At 42.7% G+C, this 21968-nt stretch overlaps 1 protein-coding gene across 6 annotated transcripts in view; it reads right to left on the bottom strand.

Moving 5' to 3' along the window:
• SCHIP1 (schwannomin interacting protein 1) overlaps positions 1-21968 on the bottom strand; it is a 128324-nt gene that overhangs the window by 43619 nt on the left and 62737 nt on the right. Inside the window, exon 1 of one of the 6 annotated variants that reach the window (XM_058556475.1) lies at positions 10794-10955. The exons of the other annotated variants lie outside the window; for them this stretch is intronic. Within the exon in view, the coding sequence (XP_058412458.1) occupies positions 10794-10823 (30 nt within the window). The 5' untranslated portion in view covers positions 10824-10955. Of the gene's footprint in view, positions 1-10793; positions 10956-21968 lie in introns of those variants that run through there. 6 annotated transcript variants of the gene reach the window in all.

Genomic DNA, 21968 nt, shown 5'->3' with positions numbered 1-21968 from the left:
GATGGATAAAAACTAGACTATTGGTGGTGAGCACAATGCAGTCTTATACAGAAACTGATATATAATAATGTACACCTGAAACTACAGAATGTTATAAGCCAATATGATTTCAATAAAATAAAACAAAAAATGCCATACTCTCTAAATATAACCAGCATAAAAGAAAAAAAAAAACACCACCACATATATCAAAGTTATTTCCACATCTATCAAACCTGAGGATTCTGGGATCTGGCTACCGTGAGGCATTTGAGACAATAAATAATTCTGTACAATTCAAAAAAAAAGAAAGAAAAGAAAATGAAAAGGCAAGGCACAGTTCGGTAGAAAATAGTCACAATACACATTTCTGACCAAAGGACTTGTATCAGCATATATAAAAGCTCTTACTACATAACAATAAAAAGACAAACAACCCTACAAAAAATATTTAAAAAGGAGGTTCCAGTGCCAGCAAAATAGTACAAGCTCACTATAGTCCATTTCTCTCACTGATTATAACTAAAGTCTCTGAACAAAATACAGAAACCAACTACCCGAGAACTCTGAAAAAAAAATGCCATTCAAGACAGCTGTTTGGCATCAGAACCTCTGCTGACATGCTCACCTTCGGTTGTCTAACTATTCCTGTCCACAAATTTTTTTAAAAATTCAATTTGTGAAAGACTGGTGGCATAAACGTCTCTCAACGTAGTTTGTTGTAGCCCTACTTCTATAAAGCAAACACTTTCCTCTGCAGCTCCTGCCCCAAATCCGAATCCACCCCAAACCCTCACCCACCTCGGTTCCCAGGAAAATGACCTGCACATGTGCCAGACGGTCCGCTGACAAGGTGTACCTCGTGAGCCTCGGAGGCAGGGCTTCTCCCCAGTAGAGATCTTCCTTGTCTTACTCTCCTGCAGACCCCAGGACCCCCACTCTAGACGAGGGTACCATGATCTGCATGCAAGGAGCCCTGAACACCTCCCAGGGCTGTGAGGCAATGCTGGCCACCTGTGCTGCCCCCAGGGTGGGTGTTCCCAACACCTGAGAATTCTCCCAGGCTAAGGCTTTGGGGTTAAGATGAAGTAGGCTGGGGCCGGCCCGTGACTTAGCGGTTAAGTGCACGCGCTCCGCTGCTGGCGGCCCCGGCTTCAGATCCCGGGCTTCAGATCCCGGGCGCGCACCGACGCCCCGCTTCTCTGGCTATGCTGAGGCCGTGTCCCACGTGCAGCAACTGGAAGGATGTGCAGCTGCGACATACAACTATCTACTGGGGCTTTGAGGGAAATAAATAAATTAAAAAAAAAAAAAGATGAAGTAGGCTCTACCGTGAAGGTGTGAAGCATGTATTAAATCCTGCCAAAGGAGGTTAGTTAAAATGAAGGAAGCACGCATCTTATTACGTGACATGTATGAACATACATGTCATACACGGTACCAATAGCTACCCTTTACTGAGGGGTTGCTATGTGCCAGGCACTTCACGTGTGCCTCTGACACATGTCTTTAATCCTCACACTGACCCTCTGGAGTACATACTATCTATGATCAACTGCATCTTACAGCTGAGTGAGAGCTCAATGAGGTTAAGTAACTTGTCCATGGCGTGGCAGCTTGTCATCGGTCAGGCCAGAATTTGAACCTGGGCCCTCTACTTCTGTGGCCCATATTCTAAACAGGCATGCTAGACCACCTCCCCCTGGCTGCCTCTGTAAGAAACAATTGCACACAATAAGATAATCAAGCATAGCTTTTACAAATTAAGGTTTACTGCACAGAGAATTCTGGCAGCATCATGTAACAGTACCACACAGTGACACGCATTATGAATCACATCTGGAACACCCAGCACCATCGCAGCCATCCCCTGACAATCAGACCTCACGACGGGAGATAAAGCTCCTTCCCTGACGGCCATGACCTACCACACTGTACAGAGAATTTTCCTTTCTAGTTTACCATGGTGTTTTTAGCACCACTGTGGCTTCTTTCCAACAGCCGTTATGGTTTCAAGCATCTCTGGGGGGCAGGGATTGTGTTTACACATCCTGTTTTCCCCACGGCAGCTAGACACTGCCTTACACACGGTGAGTGGGCAATGCAGAGCTGCTGAATAAAAACACGAACAGAGGGGAAATGTATGTGTTGTCTAAAATGTTTCCTCCAAATACTGTCCACAGAAGGAAACATTAACTAGTGCTTTTCAACCGAAATCTTCTGTGGAAACCACATATGTTCAAAAGATAAAAAGGGGTCTACTAGGGTTGAAGGAGGAGGGGCTACCACAAATTCCAGTCTCTTACCTAGCTGAGCACCCCAGTCCACTTAGCTATCTATAATCAAGAGCTAACATGGATGAAATTATAAAAATTTAGTGATTACAAGACTCAGAAAGACACATAAAACTATAAGCCTAATTACTAACATCCTTTAATTTTAACAGGGTGGGCTTAAACATAAAGTTAAAATGACTGAACTTTTCTGATTAACTATGTATATGTATATGCATATTCAAATTAACATACATAAAGAGTATATTGAGTGTATTCATAGAATGCACACACGTGCACATACATTAATAACATATTATCTTTTGGATAAGGGCACCTCAAAATCCAAGATGGAAATTTCCCAGCCAAACAACAGCAACAAGGATTAGTACTCAGAGTACTAACGGCCATTCTCCTCCTCTACCGCCTACGCCATTTCTTGTCATTAGTGATTCTCTAATAAGCACAATATAGAAACAAGTGATAGAACATCTCCTCCTGAAACACAGATGCGAGAGCTTGTAGAGTGGTCCCCAGCGGTGGTGAATCTACTCTGCACCGTCCCTAAAGAAGTGCTTAGCAAGCTCATAGCCCAGACCCTGTCCAGAGGAGCTGTATCACTGCTATCTGGATAGCTTGTACCAGCTTAAAATATCCAATATTTTCCTAACATGTAGACTGAATGTTTTCTAGAGCTTTGCTACTCAAAGGGTGTCCTCTGATCAGAGCATCCACATCATGTGGAGTTTACTGGAAACGCAAACTCTCCGCTCCCGCTACAGACCTACTGAATCAGAAATTTTAAAAAGAGCTCTAGGACTTTTTTTAATGCACCTCAAATTTTAGAAGCACAGCTCTAGATCTTAAAAATAATTCATTATAAACCATTATCCTTCTATTTGGTGGCAAGACCCTGACTTTAGATACTTGGGACCAACACTGTAATTAATTTCACTTCCAAGAAGTCTAAATGAATACAGGAAGGGAAAAAACAAAACAAAACGCAACCTCAGAAGATGTGAGCTGAACATGTTTGGTGGTTTTGCAGCAGCTATGCAAACAAGGGGATAACAGCCACTCATTCCTTCCTACGGAGAATTCTCTCTGCTTCCCTACTCTACTGCTGCCCTCTCTGAAATGAGCAGTGCTAGCATAACATGGGCCCAGATATTAATGCTTTCCCTCAGAAAATGTGCACAGAGCCACTTACAGTCCCCGAGGTTCAAAGGGCCTCTTCTTACCCCCGTCCTGAAATTCAAGGACTAGAACAGAGAGCTTCAGTTTCTTGTTAAGTCATGATCTGAACTGCAAGGCACAGGGGTCACGTGAGTCAATGCTTTTAAATGATCATTCTCGGGCACTGGTGGAAATTATTGACTCTGACAACACTGCCCACATTACTAGGAAATCACTTATGCATTGTCAGAAGATCTTCCTGTTCACGGATGGAAACACCATTTCGTCCTGATTAACCCTTCAGCCTCCCACTGCGTTCCCTTCAGCCTTGACATCCAAATTCCGTGGGCTTTACAAACTGACACCTGATTTTATCATCTCTTTTCAAATAAGCTTTTTTTTCTTCTGTGCAAAGTTCATCTAAATTTGGTTTGCTTTTCAATTAAGGTATTCTGTTAGCTACATAAACCATGAAAATATGCAGGTGATTTTTAAATGGACTTTTTTCAGTGTAGGTTAAAAAAATTAAAATAATGGCATTGGGAGTGTGGGGTGGGGGAGACGGCAGTGTCGGGAGAGTGCAAACATGTACCCACGTCAAACAGACTGAGGACCAGAGGCTGGATCCTTCTGCCCAACTGAAAACCCCAGTATAAGAAACTCAACCGCAGTCACGCTGACCGCCTGGCCCAGCATCCCAGTGGGGCCCGTGTTAGTGCCCTCATGACGCATCTGTGTTCTCAGCATTCTCTCCCCGTTAATGACCGTCAACACGCTGTCACTAGGCCTTTCTGGTGGTTGTTCTCTTCTGACTTCAAGCAGTTTTGTCAAAGTACTTTCTGTTTCAGGAAGCTTGGTAGTTTCTGATGCTTCTATACAGTGCACAGGGGAATACTCCAAGATGTCAATTTTCCCTGGGTATGGAGGATATAAATAAATAACAGGCTATGGCTTTACTGGGATAGGGCTCTATTAATGTTGAGCTTCTGCATGTGAAATTGTGATCAGTTTCCCAGACTGTGTGTGTGAATGTGGGGTCTCTACTCTCCAAAAATCATGGATGCACTGATGTGCATGACAGAGATGTTTCCACTTCCTTCCCTTCCCCATCAACCCCTCTCCAAGAGAAAATACTAGATGTGTGGCTTAAAATGTGTGCTACACATTTATTTCTTAAAAGCACTTGACATCTAAATCATGATGTCTGGGACCCCAAGTGCTACTTTAAATAGGAGTGATGTGCTTGTACTGAATTGCCATTTCAGATCAGGTCTATCCATAATGAAGCCTCATTGAAATGATTTTTTTTTTTCCATTTGGGCACTTATCACTGTGCTCCTTTTGTGGTAAAACATATAAATTAGATTTTCAGATATCTTCGGTAAAAACAAGTACAGATGAATTTACATCTAGAATTATTTCTTAATTTTTAAGGTGGTAGATATGTTAACACCTCCTCAGAAAAACACACTGTATTTCAAAGGCAAAACACAGCTATACTTGAACTTCAAAAGTAGGAAGACAAAGAATTCTTCAACTCTATTAACTACGGGAAAAAAATTTCCCAATCAAAAACGTCTATAGAATAAGATAGACAATTGTTTCACTGAACTTATATTTAAATGCCTGTATCAAACAGTGCACTAAAATGCTTCAAAATTCCCTTTTCCATTAGGTCAACATATTTTTCCCTGCTATAGATGAAACCAGGCTTAAATTGGGCAGAATCTTAAATGAACTCAAATTTGATACCTTGTTTTCTCATTCACAGGAAGAAGGGATTGGGAAAGGAGCCCTCACTTGGCCTGGTGTCAACAGGGATAGAATATATTTCCTTCCTTTTGTTAACCATTAAATATCCCACTAGAATCTGGGCATGAAGGCGTTTACTTTCTCCAGCAACAATTTTTAAAACATCTTGAGGTACTACTTCAATTGCCATACTTCCTGGTTTTATCATTTGGGACCAATATAGGGCATCTTTTATTTTATGTGCTGTATAGGACACTTCAATTGGGCTGAAACATTCTACCCAAGAAAAATTTGCTGTTTCAGGAGACAGCAAAATTATCCCTTTATATGGTAAAAAGATTTATTAAAACTTTGCAAAATTCAATATATTAAGAAAGGCAGCTTGGGGCACCGGCCAGTGGGTTAGCAGTTAAGTGCACGCGCTCCGCCACTGGTGGCCCGGGTTCGGATCCCGGGCGCGCACCGACGCACCACTTCTCCAGCCATGCTGAGGCCGCGTCCCACATACAGCAACTAGAGGGATGTGCAACTATGACAGACAACTATCTACTGGGGCTTTGGGGGAAAAAAAGGGGAGGGGGATTGGCAATAGATGTTAGCTCAGAGCCGGTCTTCCTCAGCAAAAAGAGAAGGATTAGCACGGATGTTAGCTCAGGGCTGATCTTCCTCAGAAAAAAAAAAGAAAGGCAACTTGGGGATGAGTACTTGCCTCAACGGACCACAGGTATTGTGCTTGGGGACAGACCATGAGGCCCACTTGGGACAGTCTCTGGGTGAAGAAGCAGGACAAAGGCACGTTCTGGGAAGGCGGGAACGTCCACCTCATTCATTTTGTTCCTGGCAGCACATCCTCCATTTTGGCACATAGGATATTTGAAGAGGCTCGCAAGCCCGGTGCCGGGAGTCCCGGGTCTGCTTCAGCACTCCCGGCTGCAGTGCACAGATCTGAGCTTCTCTCTAGGGCTATGATGGGAAATTCTAATCCTGGGGCCTCAGAACAGCACCAATTACAGAAAATACAATTTATTCCAACAAACATTTATCGAGCACATACTCCATGAGTAGGGCAGGAAATGAAGAGAAGGCCTTTGTCTTCAAGAAGCCTGTTGTCTAATGGGGAGACAGAGTTACAAGTCACTAACTATAAATGGGCTCTAACAGAAGTAAAAACACAGTACACTGAGAAGGAGAAATTCTGACTGGGGGATGAGAGGGGCAAGTTTCCTGAAGGAGGGGGCATTTGGGCCTTGAAAGCAGCACCAGCCTGCAACAGGTCGAAGCAGGCAGTGTGCGAGGAGGCCTGTCCAGGCTGAGGCCCCACCGCAGAGAGAGCACTGACGGCAACGTGGGGCAGGAGCAGGGGGTTTGGAGGGAGGAGTGTTTCTGCCCAGGGTTCAGATCATGGCTAGGCCTTGAATGCCAAGCAGAGGGTTTGGAATTTAGGCTGAGTAAGAAGGGGAAGCATTACAGACTTCTACCGTGTTTCCTCAAGACCAGGTGTGTGTTGAAGAAGAGTCTCTTTACGCTCCTGAGGGAGGAAACAGATGCGAGTCATTCACACTCCATTTTACTTTTTTTCTTTCAAGTCTCCATTCCCACAGTAGCTAAGAATGTGAGGGTGTGATCAATATCTGAGGTGGTCATAAGGGAATTCAGGCGATGGAAAGAAAGGGATGAAAGCATGTCATTGTTTTTATACACACACTAATCCCCAAAACCAACTGAAGGGAAAGAGGAGAAAATATTCGGGAGCTTTTAAGCAAAATGGACCCTTTGACCTAAACTATGCTTTCAAGTTAACAATATTTCAAAGCTTTCTATCAGAGACCATTTAGAAGAATTTGGCCTCTTGAAGACTGCCAGACCTGAAGCTGTGGGCAAGGTTCTTTCCTGAAGAGATTGGCTTCCTCCCAAGACTGGAAAATGCAGGTCGATAATTCTGCCTTCTAACACGGCTGCGACTGAGCAAGACGACGCTGCCTCAATAACGAATGTAAAGAGAAAAGCACACAAGGAGGATGACAACAGAAGCTTTAAAAACAAAACCACCACAAACAACTCTGCCTGCCAGTTTCTCTCTGACCCTCCCTCCTTGGATTAAGCTGTTCAAAGCACAGAGCATCCCAACACCTCAAGCAGGTTTTCAAGCTCTCAGTAGCGGTGAAACTCTCTTTTTCAAAACAGTTCTCTATTTGGAAAAGCAATATACAGGAATCAATTATACTTCTATACGTTAGCAACAAACACTTGGGAAATGAAGTGACGCATGGCTTCCCTGGGCTGCTCTACCGTCTCACGGAGTCCCTGATGTGTGTCAGGAGGTGGCTCTTAGTTCACGGTAACTGACTGGTTTATGTAGACAGATGGCCTCTGGCAGGGACCTGCCAACTCTCATGCCAGGATGTTAACTAGGAAAAATCCCATTTCACAGATGAGAAAAGTTATAACAAGAAACAAGTGATAATCTGACCCACAGACAATGAGAACAGTGCAGGTTACTGGCTGGGAGGGTAAGAATAAAAGTCACCACAGTGGCTATCAAAACATAGGAAACCATGATGCTGGGGTATGTTTACGATTCCTTTTCTCTTAGTCAATTTTACCCAGAGTGGGCATATTCATCCATATTTCTTGAGGGCTTGTTCTAAGCACTGGGAAAACATGGATACAAATATAAAAATCCCTGCCCTCATGGAGCTCACAGGGAGTGAGAGAGACAGCAAATAAACAAATAAGTAAAATATGTACTCTGAGACAGTGACCAATGCCAGGTACAAAAATAAACTGGAGAAGTATAATAGAAACACTGGGGTAGAATTACAGACTTGGAGGTGGACACAGTAAGTCCAGAGAAGGCCTCCCTAAGAAGGTCACACTCGAACAAAGACCTAAAGAAAGTGAGGGAGTAGGCCATGGGGCTACCGACAGAACACAGACGCCCAGCTGAATCGGAATTTCAGGTAAACAGTGAACAGTTGTTTAGTATAAGCATGTCCTAAATACTGCAGATTATTTGCTAAATCTGGCAACCCGACCAGGGGTTCTGGAGGAAGCACAGGCCAGGCAGAAGGCACAGCAAGGGCAGGCCAGGCCAGCCCGTGGGTGGGCAGTAAAGGGAAGGGGGATGGAGGAGAGGAGCGCAAGAGGCAGAGGCAGAGGCAGGACGGTGTGGGGCCCAGCGGGCCTGGGAGCACGTGGGCTTTCACTGAGGAGGAGAGTCACAGGGTGACTTGCTCTGGCTTAGATTTTAAAAGATCATTCTGGATACTGTGTTGAAAATAGACTACAGAAGCGGGGGCACAGCCAGGAGCTAGGAGACCAGCTAGGAGGCCATTACTGCTGTGATGATGATGATGATGATGATGATGATGATGATGATGATAACAGTAGTAATAATAATATACCTCCAAACACAGGCACCGAAATGTGCATCTAATTTGGGGGGGAAAGGCCCCTGAAGCCCCCACTCATGGGTTCTCCATTAAGAAACCTTGAGATACATTTATGGGAAGAAAGGAATCAGTCCTACAAATAAGTTGTATCAACTCACTAAAAATGCTAACTGAGGAATTTGCTTTAACCACTGCATAACCATCCTTAAAACTAAATAAATAGATGAGTCCTCATCTGAAAAATGGGAGGTTTCTAAAGAACATCAGAGTGTAGGCACCACCAGTGACTGTGACACCAAGCCAAAGACTTGGAGAAGCCGCTCTGAGTGCAGGCACACGTGGTGCCAGGTGGGGTCTAACACTGAGGTTGCTAAGTAGGATTGCGACTTGGCTTCAAGCTCAATGTTTTTTTCTGGCTGAGTTATGAATCAAGAGGAAGCGTTTCAAAAGAACACATACCTGAAGGTAGTTGTACTACAAAACCCCATGGAAACGCAGAATCGACTGACTACTATTATATGCCTAATACTCTAAATTTTATTATGAAAATAAGCAACAACTACTTCAAAACTATTAAACACACAATGACAGTGTTATATCTTGCAGTTCATATAAAATACAATCAATTTGTTTTCCTTTGGAAGAAGCAGTAGGCTAACAAAATCCTCTCCAGATGAAACTGCTGACAGTTGGCCAAGGTTTGACCCATAAAAACAGTGACTTTATGTTCCACTTAATGAAAGGACACAGGGAATAATTTTATAGGAGCATGGCTTTCAAAAATTAAATCACATGGACAAACAAAAATGTACAACCCAAAATTTCACAATGTTAGAAACCATTAAAACATCAATAAAAAAAAAAATTAAATCACATAGTTTCTCTGAAAAGAGAGCAGAAACATGATTTTAATTATCGCAGTCATGTGACCCCTGGAGCGATAAGTGGTCGGGCTCTCCGTGGCTGTCACACACTCTCCACTCCCAAACTCTGTATTAGGTGGCAGTGAGGTTTTGGTTGTTTCCTCAGTATCCTGACCCCTTTCTCATGGGAAGAATTCCCGTGAAGCACAAATCTCGATATTTAGGATGTATGGACCTAAGTGTACTATAAAATGAAAATACCACAAAACAAGTCTACGATACAAAATTCCAATTATTAAGCAGAGAAAAAAGTGCAAAAATATACGATACAGGCACAGTTTATTTAGTTGAGAAACCACTGCCTTGAGTCTTGTGAAATGTATTATTTTGCCTGCATACATTAACCACTGTGAAATCTGACCTTATGAGAAACACCTGCTGGTCTCAGGTAACCTACCTCACACAAGGAAGGGGCATTGTTAAGTTCGAGAATTGGTTTCCGAGCTTCTCAACTCGATCAACTGACTAACACCCCAACATTAACTATCCAGGACTTGGACTAGCCATGCTTGCTGTTGCAAAGAGCAATTCCTCTGAGAACACTCTCGCTGTCTATTTACAAGGATACTCTCAATGCTGCCTCCGCAGTCCAAGTCGCAGGAAGGAGTTATTAATACTCTAGAACTGGTCTTTTGAATCGTCTAAGCGTCTAATTCAAAACTCCAGGCAGCACGTTAGCACACAGATACATATGTATTACTAAAAATTTTTCTATTTGTTGTTTTTTATGCATGTTGGTGCCTTAATTCTTATTTAAAACAACACACGAGCAAAAATAAGTTCAGAAAGGCAAACAAGTGCAACTTTACACACCAAGTGCATGCTGGCTGATTTCTGAAAATTTCTCAGATCAATGATTACTTCCTAGTTACATAATTTCGTTAAAGAAAATCCTAAAAACTACAGGTGAAGCAACTCACATCCTCTGCAAGAAGCAGAAATCATATTTTTCAATGTTGCCTATGTGAAATTCCGACTAGATTTTCCCTCTCTGAAGCCCCTTAAATTCAATTACAGTTCAAAGCAGTTCCTCTTACGTGCACAGACATACAGAACGTGCACAGCACAGATCACCTCCGTGGATTTCACATATGCTTCACAGGCCAAGGGAGCAGTGTTTTCTGCCCCATTACTCCCCAGAAAACCCAATTACAATTCAGATACTGTATGCGATGAAGGCCCGGAGTGGAGGATGGCAAAATCCCTTGACAATCCGGAAAGAGGCAACCTGCTGCTCTGAAGAGGAAGGCCTCCCCGCCCAACGGGTGCCGGCCGCACAATCAGGCTTTACATCTTACCTGATACGAACAGTTCTCCTGATGTACCATCTCAGTGCATCCTAGGGCGCACACCCCAAAGCAGGACTGCTCAGCGAGGCTGCGGAGGGGGAGTGCACTGGCAGAGAGAACGCCCTGGGAAGGCAGGGGCTCCCTGCTGACGAAAATGGATGCTGTTCGGCTGCTCACCCTGCGCAGTGGCGCTGCCTGTGCCGGGAAGCGCGCAGCGCCGGCTGCTCCCCTCGGAAACCAGCGGCGAGGCCGCAAACATGGAGCTAGGGCCAGGCTGGGGGAGGGGGCGCGCGCATCACTGGCACAATCCGCCAATTATATTATAGGCACAAAGAAAAGGATCAGGCTGGGGCTGGTGTGACCTTCTGGTGCTTTATGAGGGCAGTTAACTGATGTGGAAACATTCTAGTCCTCATTAAAGGGAAACAGGCCAGCGAGGGAGAGGGAGAGAGACACAGACACAAATCAACGTTGCAGCGGAACACTGCTAACCTCCGGCATCATCCTTCCCGCCCACAGATGCTCCTGGCTTGGTACTTATCAAAAGGCGCCTGAAGCATCATTGCGAACTTTGAACATGCGAAAGGGAAAACAATCCATTCTGAATATTGACACTGAAAGGATGCTTTCTGTGTTGTTTCTGAAGTGTTTGTCAACTTTGTAACTAAAATGAGGGTCTTCGTTCTTTAAAAATCCTTTGATTCCCCACTTATTTTTGGCTCTGCTGCTTGTAAGTCAAATAGCAATAAGATGAAATAATTATTCCTATATTTTTTTAGTGAGAAAGCTTATTAAAGTAGTAAAGGCAGTATAATTCATTCATTTCATGAAAATGAAATTAAATCGCAAGTTTTTTTGAAAGAAAGGCTTTATATAAGCCTCATATATAAATCCTTATATATAAATCCTTACATATATAATAATCGTTATATATAAAATATATACATAATTCCTTAATATATATAATTATCCAATGCTGTGACTTAAATATATAGACACCCCCAATATAACACATATGATCCTAGAAACAGACCATTCTACCTAAAAGACAGTAATGGAAAGAATTCTGAACTTGCAGATAGTAATCAAAGGAAACACAAGTTGGACCATACATGTTTCCGGGAAAAAAAGGAGCCAATTTCTGAAATGCTTCTGGGCCATTGTAGGATTTTAGGATATATAAAAAGGAAAAACTAGGTCTGTAAATTCTTGAAGCTAATTTAATGACAGAAAATTTAAGAAAATAAACACAATAAATAAAATTTCCTTATCTGTTTCCTCAGTTGCCACAGGCAATTCGTTTTGCTGTTTCTTAATAAATCACCCTGAGCACATAAATGGTACTCAGTAAAATCTTGACTGAATTTAAACCATCAAATTAAAAAAAATTCAATAGGGATATTATTTTTAAGCTATTTTAATCAATCTATCTTATCTTCTCAAAAACTCTTAGTAATAACTAACTGTCCAGTCTTCATTATGCTGCTGATAGAGAAAAACAAGTACTTTTTGCCTGAGGAATGAAATCAACATGTTTGACAAGTTTTCATATCAAGCTCTATCTCAAGGAACGGAGAGAGTGTGTTAGGAATAGTTGGTGATATATTTTTAATTTTATAACAATGTCTCCGTTGCTTGAAAAGAGAAAAACCTGTTTTTACAAATATTCTTAATTTTCGCTATTAGAGATTCAAACAGGAGAGAAGTTGGCGACCTCAGTTCTACCCCAGTGACATACTTCCATGCACGGCCTCAGCCTTCCTAACCGGGGGGGGGGGGATGAGAGGTGGCAAGAAGGCCCAACTGATGAGCGCACGGGCTCCCTGCCGGCACCGGGGTCACGCGGCGCGCAGGAAAAGCACTCCGGCGGCGACGCCCCTGCAGGAGCCCCCGGCCCTGCTCCCTGGACGAGAGGCGAGTGTCGGGCCACGGGGCATGCGCAGGGCTTTTCAGGCCTGCGCACTGCAGGCGGCACGAGGAAAGCCTGATGAATGAAGCAGAAGCCCGAGCTGGAGCGTGAGTCTTCTCACGGGAAGAAGAAGAAGGAAGAGAAGCTTTCCGGGGAAAGGCAACAGTACGCAACACACCCCCACCCCAAACTCCACGCCGCCCTGCTGAGTAGTCCACTCAGGACGGAGGCAGAGACTTCTGTGTGGAGCGCCTCGCCATACAATCACCCAGGTGAAGGCTCTAGAATCCTAAGTATGTGCAAGGAAAAGCAAGCCAAAGTAAAGTTCCTCCAGCAAGGCAGCAAATACGATGACATGGGAATCCTATGCCTGATACAGAAGGCACATCAACTTGAAAACAGAGCAGCTTTAACTTCCAAGGCCATCAAAACTTCTCTCAAGTTAGTCCTTTGACAATCTATGACCTTAAGACTCAGGAACATGCTTTCAAGCTGTACAAGGCCTAAAAAGCTGCTTTCTTGGCTCTGTTCTCTTCTGAAAGCTGAAGGCTCTGGGGTATTACATAAACTCCTAAAGACATTTATCATGTGTTGTTAAAAGAAAAAAAAAAAAGCCTAAACATGATCCCAGTCTTCACAGTTGCTGTTCCATAAATAGTGGAAGTGACTCAGAAGTGGCTCTGGGGAGAACAGATTTCTGACAGTTGTATCCCAAACCCTGTCAAAAAACCCTCTCAAGTGGTATAAACAACATTAAAAGAAAAGGAATATATCAAGCAAGGTTCCCTTTATAATCATTCATTGGAGAGGACTTTGTGTTACAATTATGATTTGCTAGTCCAAAAAAGTTTAAACAGAAACCAGCTGTTCCAAGAACATTTAAGCTAGAATAATTTACCAAACTACAGTAACATTTGTTATTTTTGGACTAAAAAATATTGATGAACTGTTTAAGTATGGTATGTGTAGCAGAGATTTTTTCTTCATAGGTCTTCACAACTTCCCTTCCCATAAAAATTATTGGGTTTCAGATTTAGGTGAGACCTCAAGAGATACCCTGTTATTTTCCAGATATGGAAACCAAGGCCTAAGAGTTATGACATGCCAAAGAACATAAATCCTCCAACAACAACAAAAAGAAAAAAAAAAACCTGCATGATTTTCTAGATTCAGACCCTGCAAGTGTGTTCATATAAAACAATGCGCAGTGAGGGCCCCCTTGGAGAAATTCTTGGAGAAATAAACCCCCTTTGAGCCAATGTAGGACATCTTTGAAATCAAAATCTATCATAAAGTAAGAGTGAGGCTGCAGTCTGGTTCTACCTAAACCCGATCCAAGGTATGTTTTAAAGGAAGAAAAATTAGAGTGTTTCCTGATTAAGCTATTGTTCCTATTTCTGGCACCAAGCAAACTACTGTATCTTTAAATCCAGAAAAGCATTTTTTCAATTGTAGCAATTAATAGCAACAGAATGAGGGGGTTTTTGGACAATAAATATGGAGGTAAAAAGTCACATCCACAGGTCATCTGAGCACAGCTTCAAAAATGAATGACTGGGGTCAGGGACTGACCTGGAAGGGGCGTAGGGAACTTTCTGGCACAAGCTGTATGACTTGATATGGGTTTGGCTTACGCAGGTACACATTTGTCGAAACTCACTGAATAATATTTAAAATTCATGCATTTCATTGTGTGTAAAATTTACCTCAAAAGAATAAAAAAGATCTGGTTAACAAATTTCAAGCTCTAGTTAATGCAATGCAGGGTGAAGTATTTAGGGGGAGGCTGACTGATGTCTGCCCCTTTGAAATGCGTCAAATGAATGAGATGAACTGATGGATGGATAGAGGGACGAGTGGATGGGAAGCTGTGACAGAGCGAGTTTAGTAAAGCATTAATCGTCGGGTCTGGGTGGTGCACAAATGGGTTTACCTAACAACTTTTCAGTCTGAAAATGTCCATGATGAAATGTTAGGAAAAAACGAAGTTATTGGTGGTGGGGAAGATGAGCAAGGGAATCATCATCCTCAGGAATACCTTTTAAGCTTTTCCTTAGGAATTTGGGGAAAGCAGGTAGACATTTTATGTAGCTTTAAGTTGTGCTTCTTTACAGGGCATGTAAAAGGAAGAAAAGAAATTGTGACGAAAATTAATCCTGTTCACAGCAGGGAAAACCAGGTCCTTGAAATGACCCGCCCAAAGAAGAGCATGACGGGCATGACCTGAGACAACAAACTTTAGACAAGGTCTTCATAGCTTACAGAGTGCGTTCCCCACCCTCTACCATGAGTCTCACACCTTGTAGTTGAGACAGATCCCTGTGATGCTCCACAAGAAGTGTTTCTGCCCTCCAGGAGCCTGGTAAGAGAAACAGGGCAAGACACAAATGACTGTCTACGAGGACGAATGAGTGAAGTGCCTCCAGAGAGACTGTTGTTCACTCACTAGGAATTCAGGAGAGAAGAGAACTCACAGCTAGGTGAGCCGAGGCTGCGATCATCTTGTTCATGTGGTTGTTCACGACTTGAATGTCTGTCTGTTCTACTTCTAGATTAATGTAAGTTTCCTTAGAACTTCGATCTTGGTTGGTGTATCCAGTGCTTTTATCCCCAGCATCTGAAATAGTACCTGGCATCTAATAAGCTTTCAATAATTTTTTTTTTTTTTTTGCTGAGGAAGGTTTGCTTGGAGCTAACATCCAATGCCAATCCTCCTCTTTTTTGGCTTGAGGAAGATTACGCTTGAGCTAACACCTGTGCCAATCTTCCTCTATTTTGTACGTGGGATGCCACCACAGCATGGTTTGATGAGCCTTGTGTAGGTCCGAGCCCGGGATCTGAACCCGAGAACCCAGGTTGCCTTAGCAGAGCACGCAGAACTTTAACCATTCGGCCACAGGGTCAGCCCCTCAATAATTATTTTTGAATAAATGATTATGACCTTCAGGAAGTTACCTCATTGCTCTTAGCCTCAGTTTCCTCATCTATAAACTAAGGATGTTAATTCTTTGTTTACTGGGTTGATGATAGGATGAAATGAGAATAATGTGTAAAACAGCTCTTAAGTGCTCAGGAAAGGAATGGATTTTTTTCCCATCTCCTAATTAAAGGCTATAACAACAGTCCAGGGAATTAAAGAGCCCTGAAGGATGGAGGTTATAGTGAATGAGGGATGTGTTCCATGAAACACTGCAAAATGAACTGAAGGCACCTGGCCAGTGATCAACATAGGGAGTGAACAAGACAGGGCAACGTGAGGCTCTGAGACCACTGCTAGAGTAAAACTGGTGCTGTGGACAGAAACAGGGACGGCAGCAGCAAGAGCTGACTCTGAGGGATGGGGCTGCAGTAATAAGGTCTTTTAATTTTCACCATAAAGTTCTGCAGGAGGCAACTGGGGCTCAAGAGAGAAGTCAGGCCAACAGAAGGACTTTGGGGTCTTTGGCAGAGAGAGCACAGTTGAAGCTGTAGAAATGGATTAGATTAAGGGAGAGACTGTAGAGCAAGAACTAATGAGAAACAAAGACATCCCTGTGGGAAACACAATGATGAGTCCCCAAAATATGTACATCCTAATCCCCACCCAAGAAAAGGAAATTGAGGTTGCTAATCAGATGACCTGGAGGTTCGGTGGTTATCCAGGTGGGCCCAGTGTAATCACCAGGGTCCTTATAAGGTAAAAGGAGGAGGCAGAAAAGGAAGAACCAGAGAGAAGGCAGGGTAAGAAAGACTCGGCCCAATGCTGTTGGCTTTGAAGACAGAGAAAGGGAGCACAAGCCAAGGAACGTGGGCGCCTCTAGAGGATGGAAAAGGCAAGAAATGGATTCTCCCCTAGAGCTTGCTGACACCTTGATTTCAGCCCAGGGAGACTCGCTTTGGACTTCTGACCTCCAGAATTCTAAGATAATAAATTTGTATTGACTTAAGTCACAACGTTTGGGGTAATTTTTAATAACAGCAATAGAAAACTAATACCATCACCTTAGGTGAAAGCCTGCCTTTAGAGGGCAAGAGGAGGCAAAGGGCACAGGGTCGACAAGGTGAGAGGAAGCTGAAAACCAAGGTGGCAAGGGGTCACGGAGAGAGGGGAGGCTGGGGGAGCTCAGTGGCTCCAAACGCTGCAGGGAAGCAGAAAAGACTAACAGGCTGAAAGGGAGACACAACCAAAAGCCATTCGTTTTGACTATTATGAAGTCGTCAGTTTCCCTTGAGAGAATAATTTCAGTAGTAGTGTGTTAGGGGTGGAAGCCAGGTTGTAAGTGGTTAAGAAGTTGAGGGACTGAGTAGGGAGCAATCTGTCAAGACGTTTGTGGATCAATTCCAGCATTAGGGTGGTAGCTTGGGTGCAAAATAGAATTAGAGAGGCTGTGGTTGTGGCTGATGTTTAAGATAGGGGAGATCCATACATGTCTGTGGGCAGCAGGGAAGGAGCCGGCAGGAAGGGAGAGACCGACAACGCTGGGTGGACAATCACTGAAGGACCAGGTCCGGGAAGAGTCAGATCAGGAGCACTCAATGGGTGTTCACTTGCCGTGGCACTGAAGCTATGGTGAGTCATTTATGAAGCACCGCCGAGTAAGGAGGAGGTCGTGGTGGAGAAGGGGAGAGATGCAGGAGCACAGTGGGGCGGGTATCCTCAACTGGATCCTTGAAGGAGCAGCAGGTGGTTAAGACCCCAAAGACAAGGAGGCTGGCTAGAGTGGGATCAAAGAGGCTGGACCAATATGAGGGAAAGCTTTTCCAAGGGATTTTGTAGGGAGTGTTACTGTATTACTTGAGAATATTCCATTAATGCTATAGAAGAACAAGAAAAACAAATGGGATGGATGAAACTTTAAGATGTGTTAAGTACAGATAATGAATATGTGAGATGTGTAGGATGTGTCAGATTTAGACAATGAGTAAGCAAGTAGACAGAGGCAGAATTCATGAGATGTAAGTATCGATAAATAAGTTAGTAACCTAGACGTGTTAGACCTGAATCACGCATGTGTGTGGAATATAGAAAGAAACAGAAAGACTAGGGAAGCACCTAATATTCATGCCACACTAAATAACTTGAGGCTCTCAATATTTGTTAGATTATACACTGCCCATTGGTGACACCCATTCTGGTGCTCCAGAAATGCAAATACAACCCATAGCTGCTCATCAGGCCGGGGGCAAGACACAGAGGAAGCGTAGGGACATGCCACTGTGTCTCTGATAAAGCAAGCTGCGAGTCATTGGCAGACACCTTCTGTCTAATTGGGCCTTCTTTCTCCAACCCCAACTCTGGTGCGTAACCATATCAGCAACAGGGAAGGTAGGTGTGGCAGCAAGGCTGCACATAACAATACTGCATCAGCTAAGATTCAGGTGGTGCAGACCTACACCATATCCTAAGTATGTCAGCTCATTCCTTCTCTTTCTCTTGCTTCTTGACATGTGTTTTAAATTGATTCAATGAACTGTGGTTTGAGGATCTTAATTTGTCCTGTGACTTCTGGGGACAGGGTGCTGGGGAGGGGACTTGGAGGCTCCCATTGCATCAAGGTCATTTCCCGAGTGACAGAGACGATGCTTGGTATCAGGATATTCCCACAACTTCTTTCCACATGCTCTGAGGCCCAGAAATGGGAAGGGAGAGAAGGATAAAAATGAGATAGGGTATAATTTTTCATCCTTATAACTATAAGTAAGAAACTTAGCTGAGAGTCTTACAAACTATGTAAATTAATTTACTCACAAGTTTTGACGATTCTGAGCCTGGTTACGCTTCTGTTTATTATTTCAGGTATTAAAAAATAGTTTCCTGAGCAAATTATTAGTGTGAATCAATGGTTATCACTTTTTCTTTTTTTTTTTAAGTATTAGAACTTGCTTTTAAAATGAAAACCAATATGCAAAACGATCAAAAGTGTTTTTAATCAACATAAAATTATTTTTAGTTCAAATTTACAATATTTGAACTAAATACAATATCATATCCTTCAGTGAGAACATGAGGCAGTTTTGTTACATGCCAACATTTGAAAATAGGATTGATGTCAGTTACAGTCTGACATCTGTCTTTTCATTTATTTTGTTTGGTTGTGCCACATCAGGAGAATCCTGTCTCACCCAGAGAAGTAGGTAGAAATGGTAACAGTGCTTTTTAAGAGCTTATGCTGCAATCTCCAGATAGTCTTCATTAAACGTATCTAGAAGCTTGAAAGCAAAGCAATAAGAAATTTATTTCAAAATTGATTTACTAACAATATATAGCCATTGCTCACATTTCTTATTATAAACAAGAAAAGACAGAGTACCCAAACTTATGCCAGGCCATCAACCTAGACCTAGCCCTTCTTGTCTGCCGTATTGGGCACTCACTTGTCACTGCACACTCCACCTCTTAGGCTGGATGAGAGAATGTGCCAAACAGGTGTACCTGACCCGAGCCCGGCATTGAACCTCGCTGGGCCCCTGGGCAACTCAGACCGTGTCTCCCACCTGGACACGCACAGGCAGGAATTTCAGCAAGACCAGCACAAAGCTACGGCCTTTGTGGTCAATGACACATTTACAAGTTCAAGTTTGAGCACTGTAAAAGACTTCTTAACTTGGCAGGATAAATTAATATGCTGATGTCAAAAAAAGGGGTGGAGAGAGATGAGCATAGATATGAGCGAATGAATCACTACAGTTTGGGCTGAAATGTTATCCTCTTCTCACCACAGCTTTATAGGACAACGTTCTCCAAAAGCCCCAAGTCTCACAGACAATCCCATTTGTATCTATATTCTGAATTATTTTCACATCTCAGAACTCTTTAATTCCCAATTTGATTTTTTGGGGGACTGGGGATGAGGTGTTTAGTAGTTCACATAACAGATGCAGATGAGCCTCTAAAAATACCTCCTGCAACCCTGGGTTTCCACAGACACAATTTGAAACCTAATGCATCAGGCAGTGCCGTAGCGGCAGCCCCCCTCTCCCTCTAGAATAATGAGATGGTTTATATTTCAATAGGATCTGCCAAAGTGCTTGTTTATTGGCACTAGCCCTTCCCCAGAGTATTTTCTGGCCAACCCTGACTGAAATTCGCACACTGTAGAAAAATAATAACGGACTCATAGATAAATTTGGGTGAAGTCTACCGTGGTTTCATCCCAAATTTATGTCAATGTGTAAGGACCATTTCTTTTAGTCTCCATTTCCCAGCCTTTGGAGTCAGAGAAAGCAGTGGCAGAAAAAGTGAAAGGTAGTATAAACCTGCCAGAGCTATCACAAGATTTTCCAAATAAAAATAAGTTGGCGTGTCAAGAAGGGCCATGTCAGAACTATGTCAGAACTAAGAAGGGGGCACACTACCCTTTCATCCTTCCAGGTTTTCAGTAGCCCAGACAGCCTTACCTACCGATATAAGTGTATTTAGCTAGAGTAATACATGGAATCCCCAGCGATAAAAAAGCTTGTTCATTCCTCCGAGGTGGTGGTGGCTGATTTAATGCCAGGTTAACAGAGTATTAGGGAAGGGATTGACCCTCATCTTGAAGACAGGTGACCTCTAGTGGACAACTGTGTTTTTCAACCATTTCAAACTATGAATAGGATTAGAAAACAAAGATACTGTTAAAAGTGGGATCCATTGTCTTATTGCCATTTTAATGATATTTTAATACCAATTATAATATAAATACATAGTCTTCAGTTACATTAATAAGAGTATAAGGGTTACACCAGTGCTTATACCTCCTAGGTCACCATCTAGGCCTCTTTGGTGGTTCTGGCTCCACCTGGCCTCCTACTGGTGTCTTCTCTCTTGGGCTACTTTCCACCTAAGAGCCTCTATTCTCTAATCCATAAAATGGGGTAACTCATAAACTATCATCTCCCTGCCCCCCCTTTGGGCTGCCAGATGACTGTCTTTTAAAATCAAGTTTATTTTATATGATGAGGTTTCCAAATCACCCACATCAACAACAAAACAAAATTAATATCACATTATATATTGGCATATATATGAGCAAAAAACTATCAGATTTCAATTCAAGATCTTATATAAATGTAATGAAGGTCAAGGCACTGATTTTTTTTTTTTTCTTTTTATATTGACTGTGGAAAAAATATTTCAGAAAGTAGCCACACTAGATCATTAGTTTATTATGAAATTTTAGTTTATTATGAGAGAGCTGCTATTTTCAAAAGATTTATTTCACAGAGTAAAGCAAAATAATGATAAAAAAGGGAAACAATTTATGTAGCATATCTTTTCTGAAAACTACCTGTTCATCAACTGATGTATTTTCCTAGTTCATCGCTGAACACAGGACAGAGGCATAATTTATGATTAAACTCTATTAACATAATCTCTAAAGAACTATTAAAATTTTTTAGTGGTCCTTAACTCTTTTTTTCCCCCCCAATACAAAAGTAGTGTTGAAATGCTATTAGATAGCGAGTAGTACTACTGAAGAGCTTCCTCAGGTGCGTTCTCTGACCAGCTCTCCAGGGCCGGTTAGCAGCAACATGGAATGGTTTTATAATCTTTCCCATTCTCACCCCGCAAAAGAGGTGTTCAAATGATGTTAGTTGCTAAATGGTGGCAGAACAAACACTGGTCTAAAAAGTTTTCTGTGGTATAATAAAAATGCCAGAATATCATTTAATGATTTCATTAACTTACTTTATCTTAGCTGTTGAATTAGGAAAGTTTCTCATCTTTTAGAAATAAATTTTTTCAGAATATTAAGGTACTGGTTAAGAAATCATGCTACTCTGAACAGTGGACAGTGGGTGAGCTTGTTCTCAGAGAGGAGGCTTAAAATCCATCATGGATTACTCACAGCAGTCAAGTTAATCCTCACACCAACCCCGACTCGCCTGAAACTCTCTAACTTAACCCAGTTCTCCTTTGTGAATAGCAAACAGAGCCTCTTTCAGACACATAAGCTGGGCCAACAAAATGTTCACTTATTGTACATGCTTGGGCTTTTTCATTATGTACTAAGAAAGCCGAGAGAGAAATCAGCAGTCCTTTCCAGGACCAGTGCCTTGCAGAACTCCTGTCTACCTCACTCCCAACCTCTCCTCTCCCTCATCTGAGCTGACCCTATGGGACGGAAGAGTTGGCTTGTTTTCTTTCCTGACATTCAATCAAAGCAGAACTAAAACACAAAACTAGGAAAATAAACACGATCCATTATGCCCAGACACCAGTGCTTCGTCTTTCTCTCACTGCCTGACTTCCACGTAACTGCGGCAGGGCCCACTGGAGAGGCACACAGCTGCTTTGCAGACAGCAGTGGAAA

This window comes from Diceros bicornis, chromosome 15, assembly GCF_020826845.1.
Source record: "Diceros bicornis minor isolate mBicDic1 chromosome 15, mDicBic1.mat.cur, whole genome shotgun sequence".
Classification (NCBI taxonomy): domain Eukaryota; kingdom Metazoa; phylum Chordata; class Mammalia; order Perissodactyla; family Rhinocerotidae; genus Diceros; species Diceros bicornis.
Note: the sequence above shows the minus strand (reverse complement) of the source record. Positions and strands in the feature narration are given on the sequence as shown.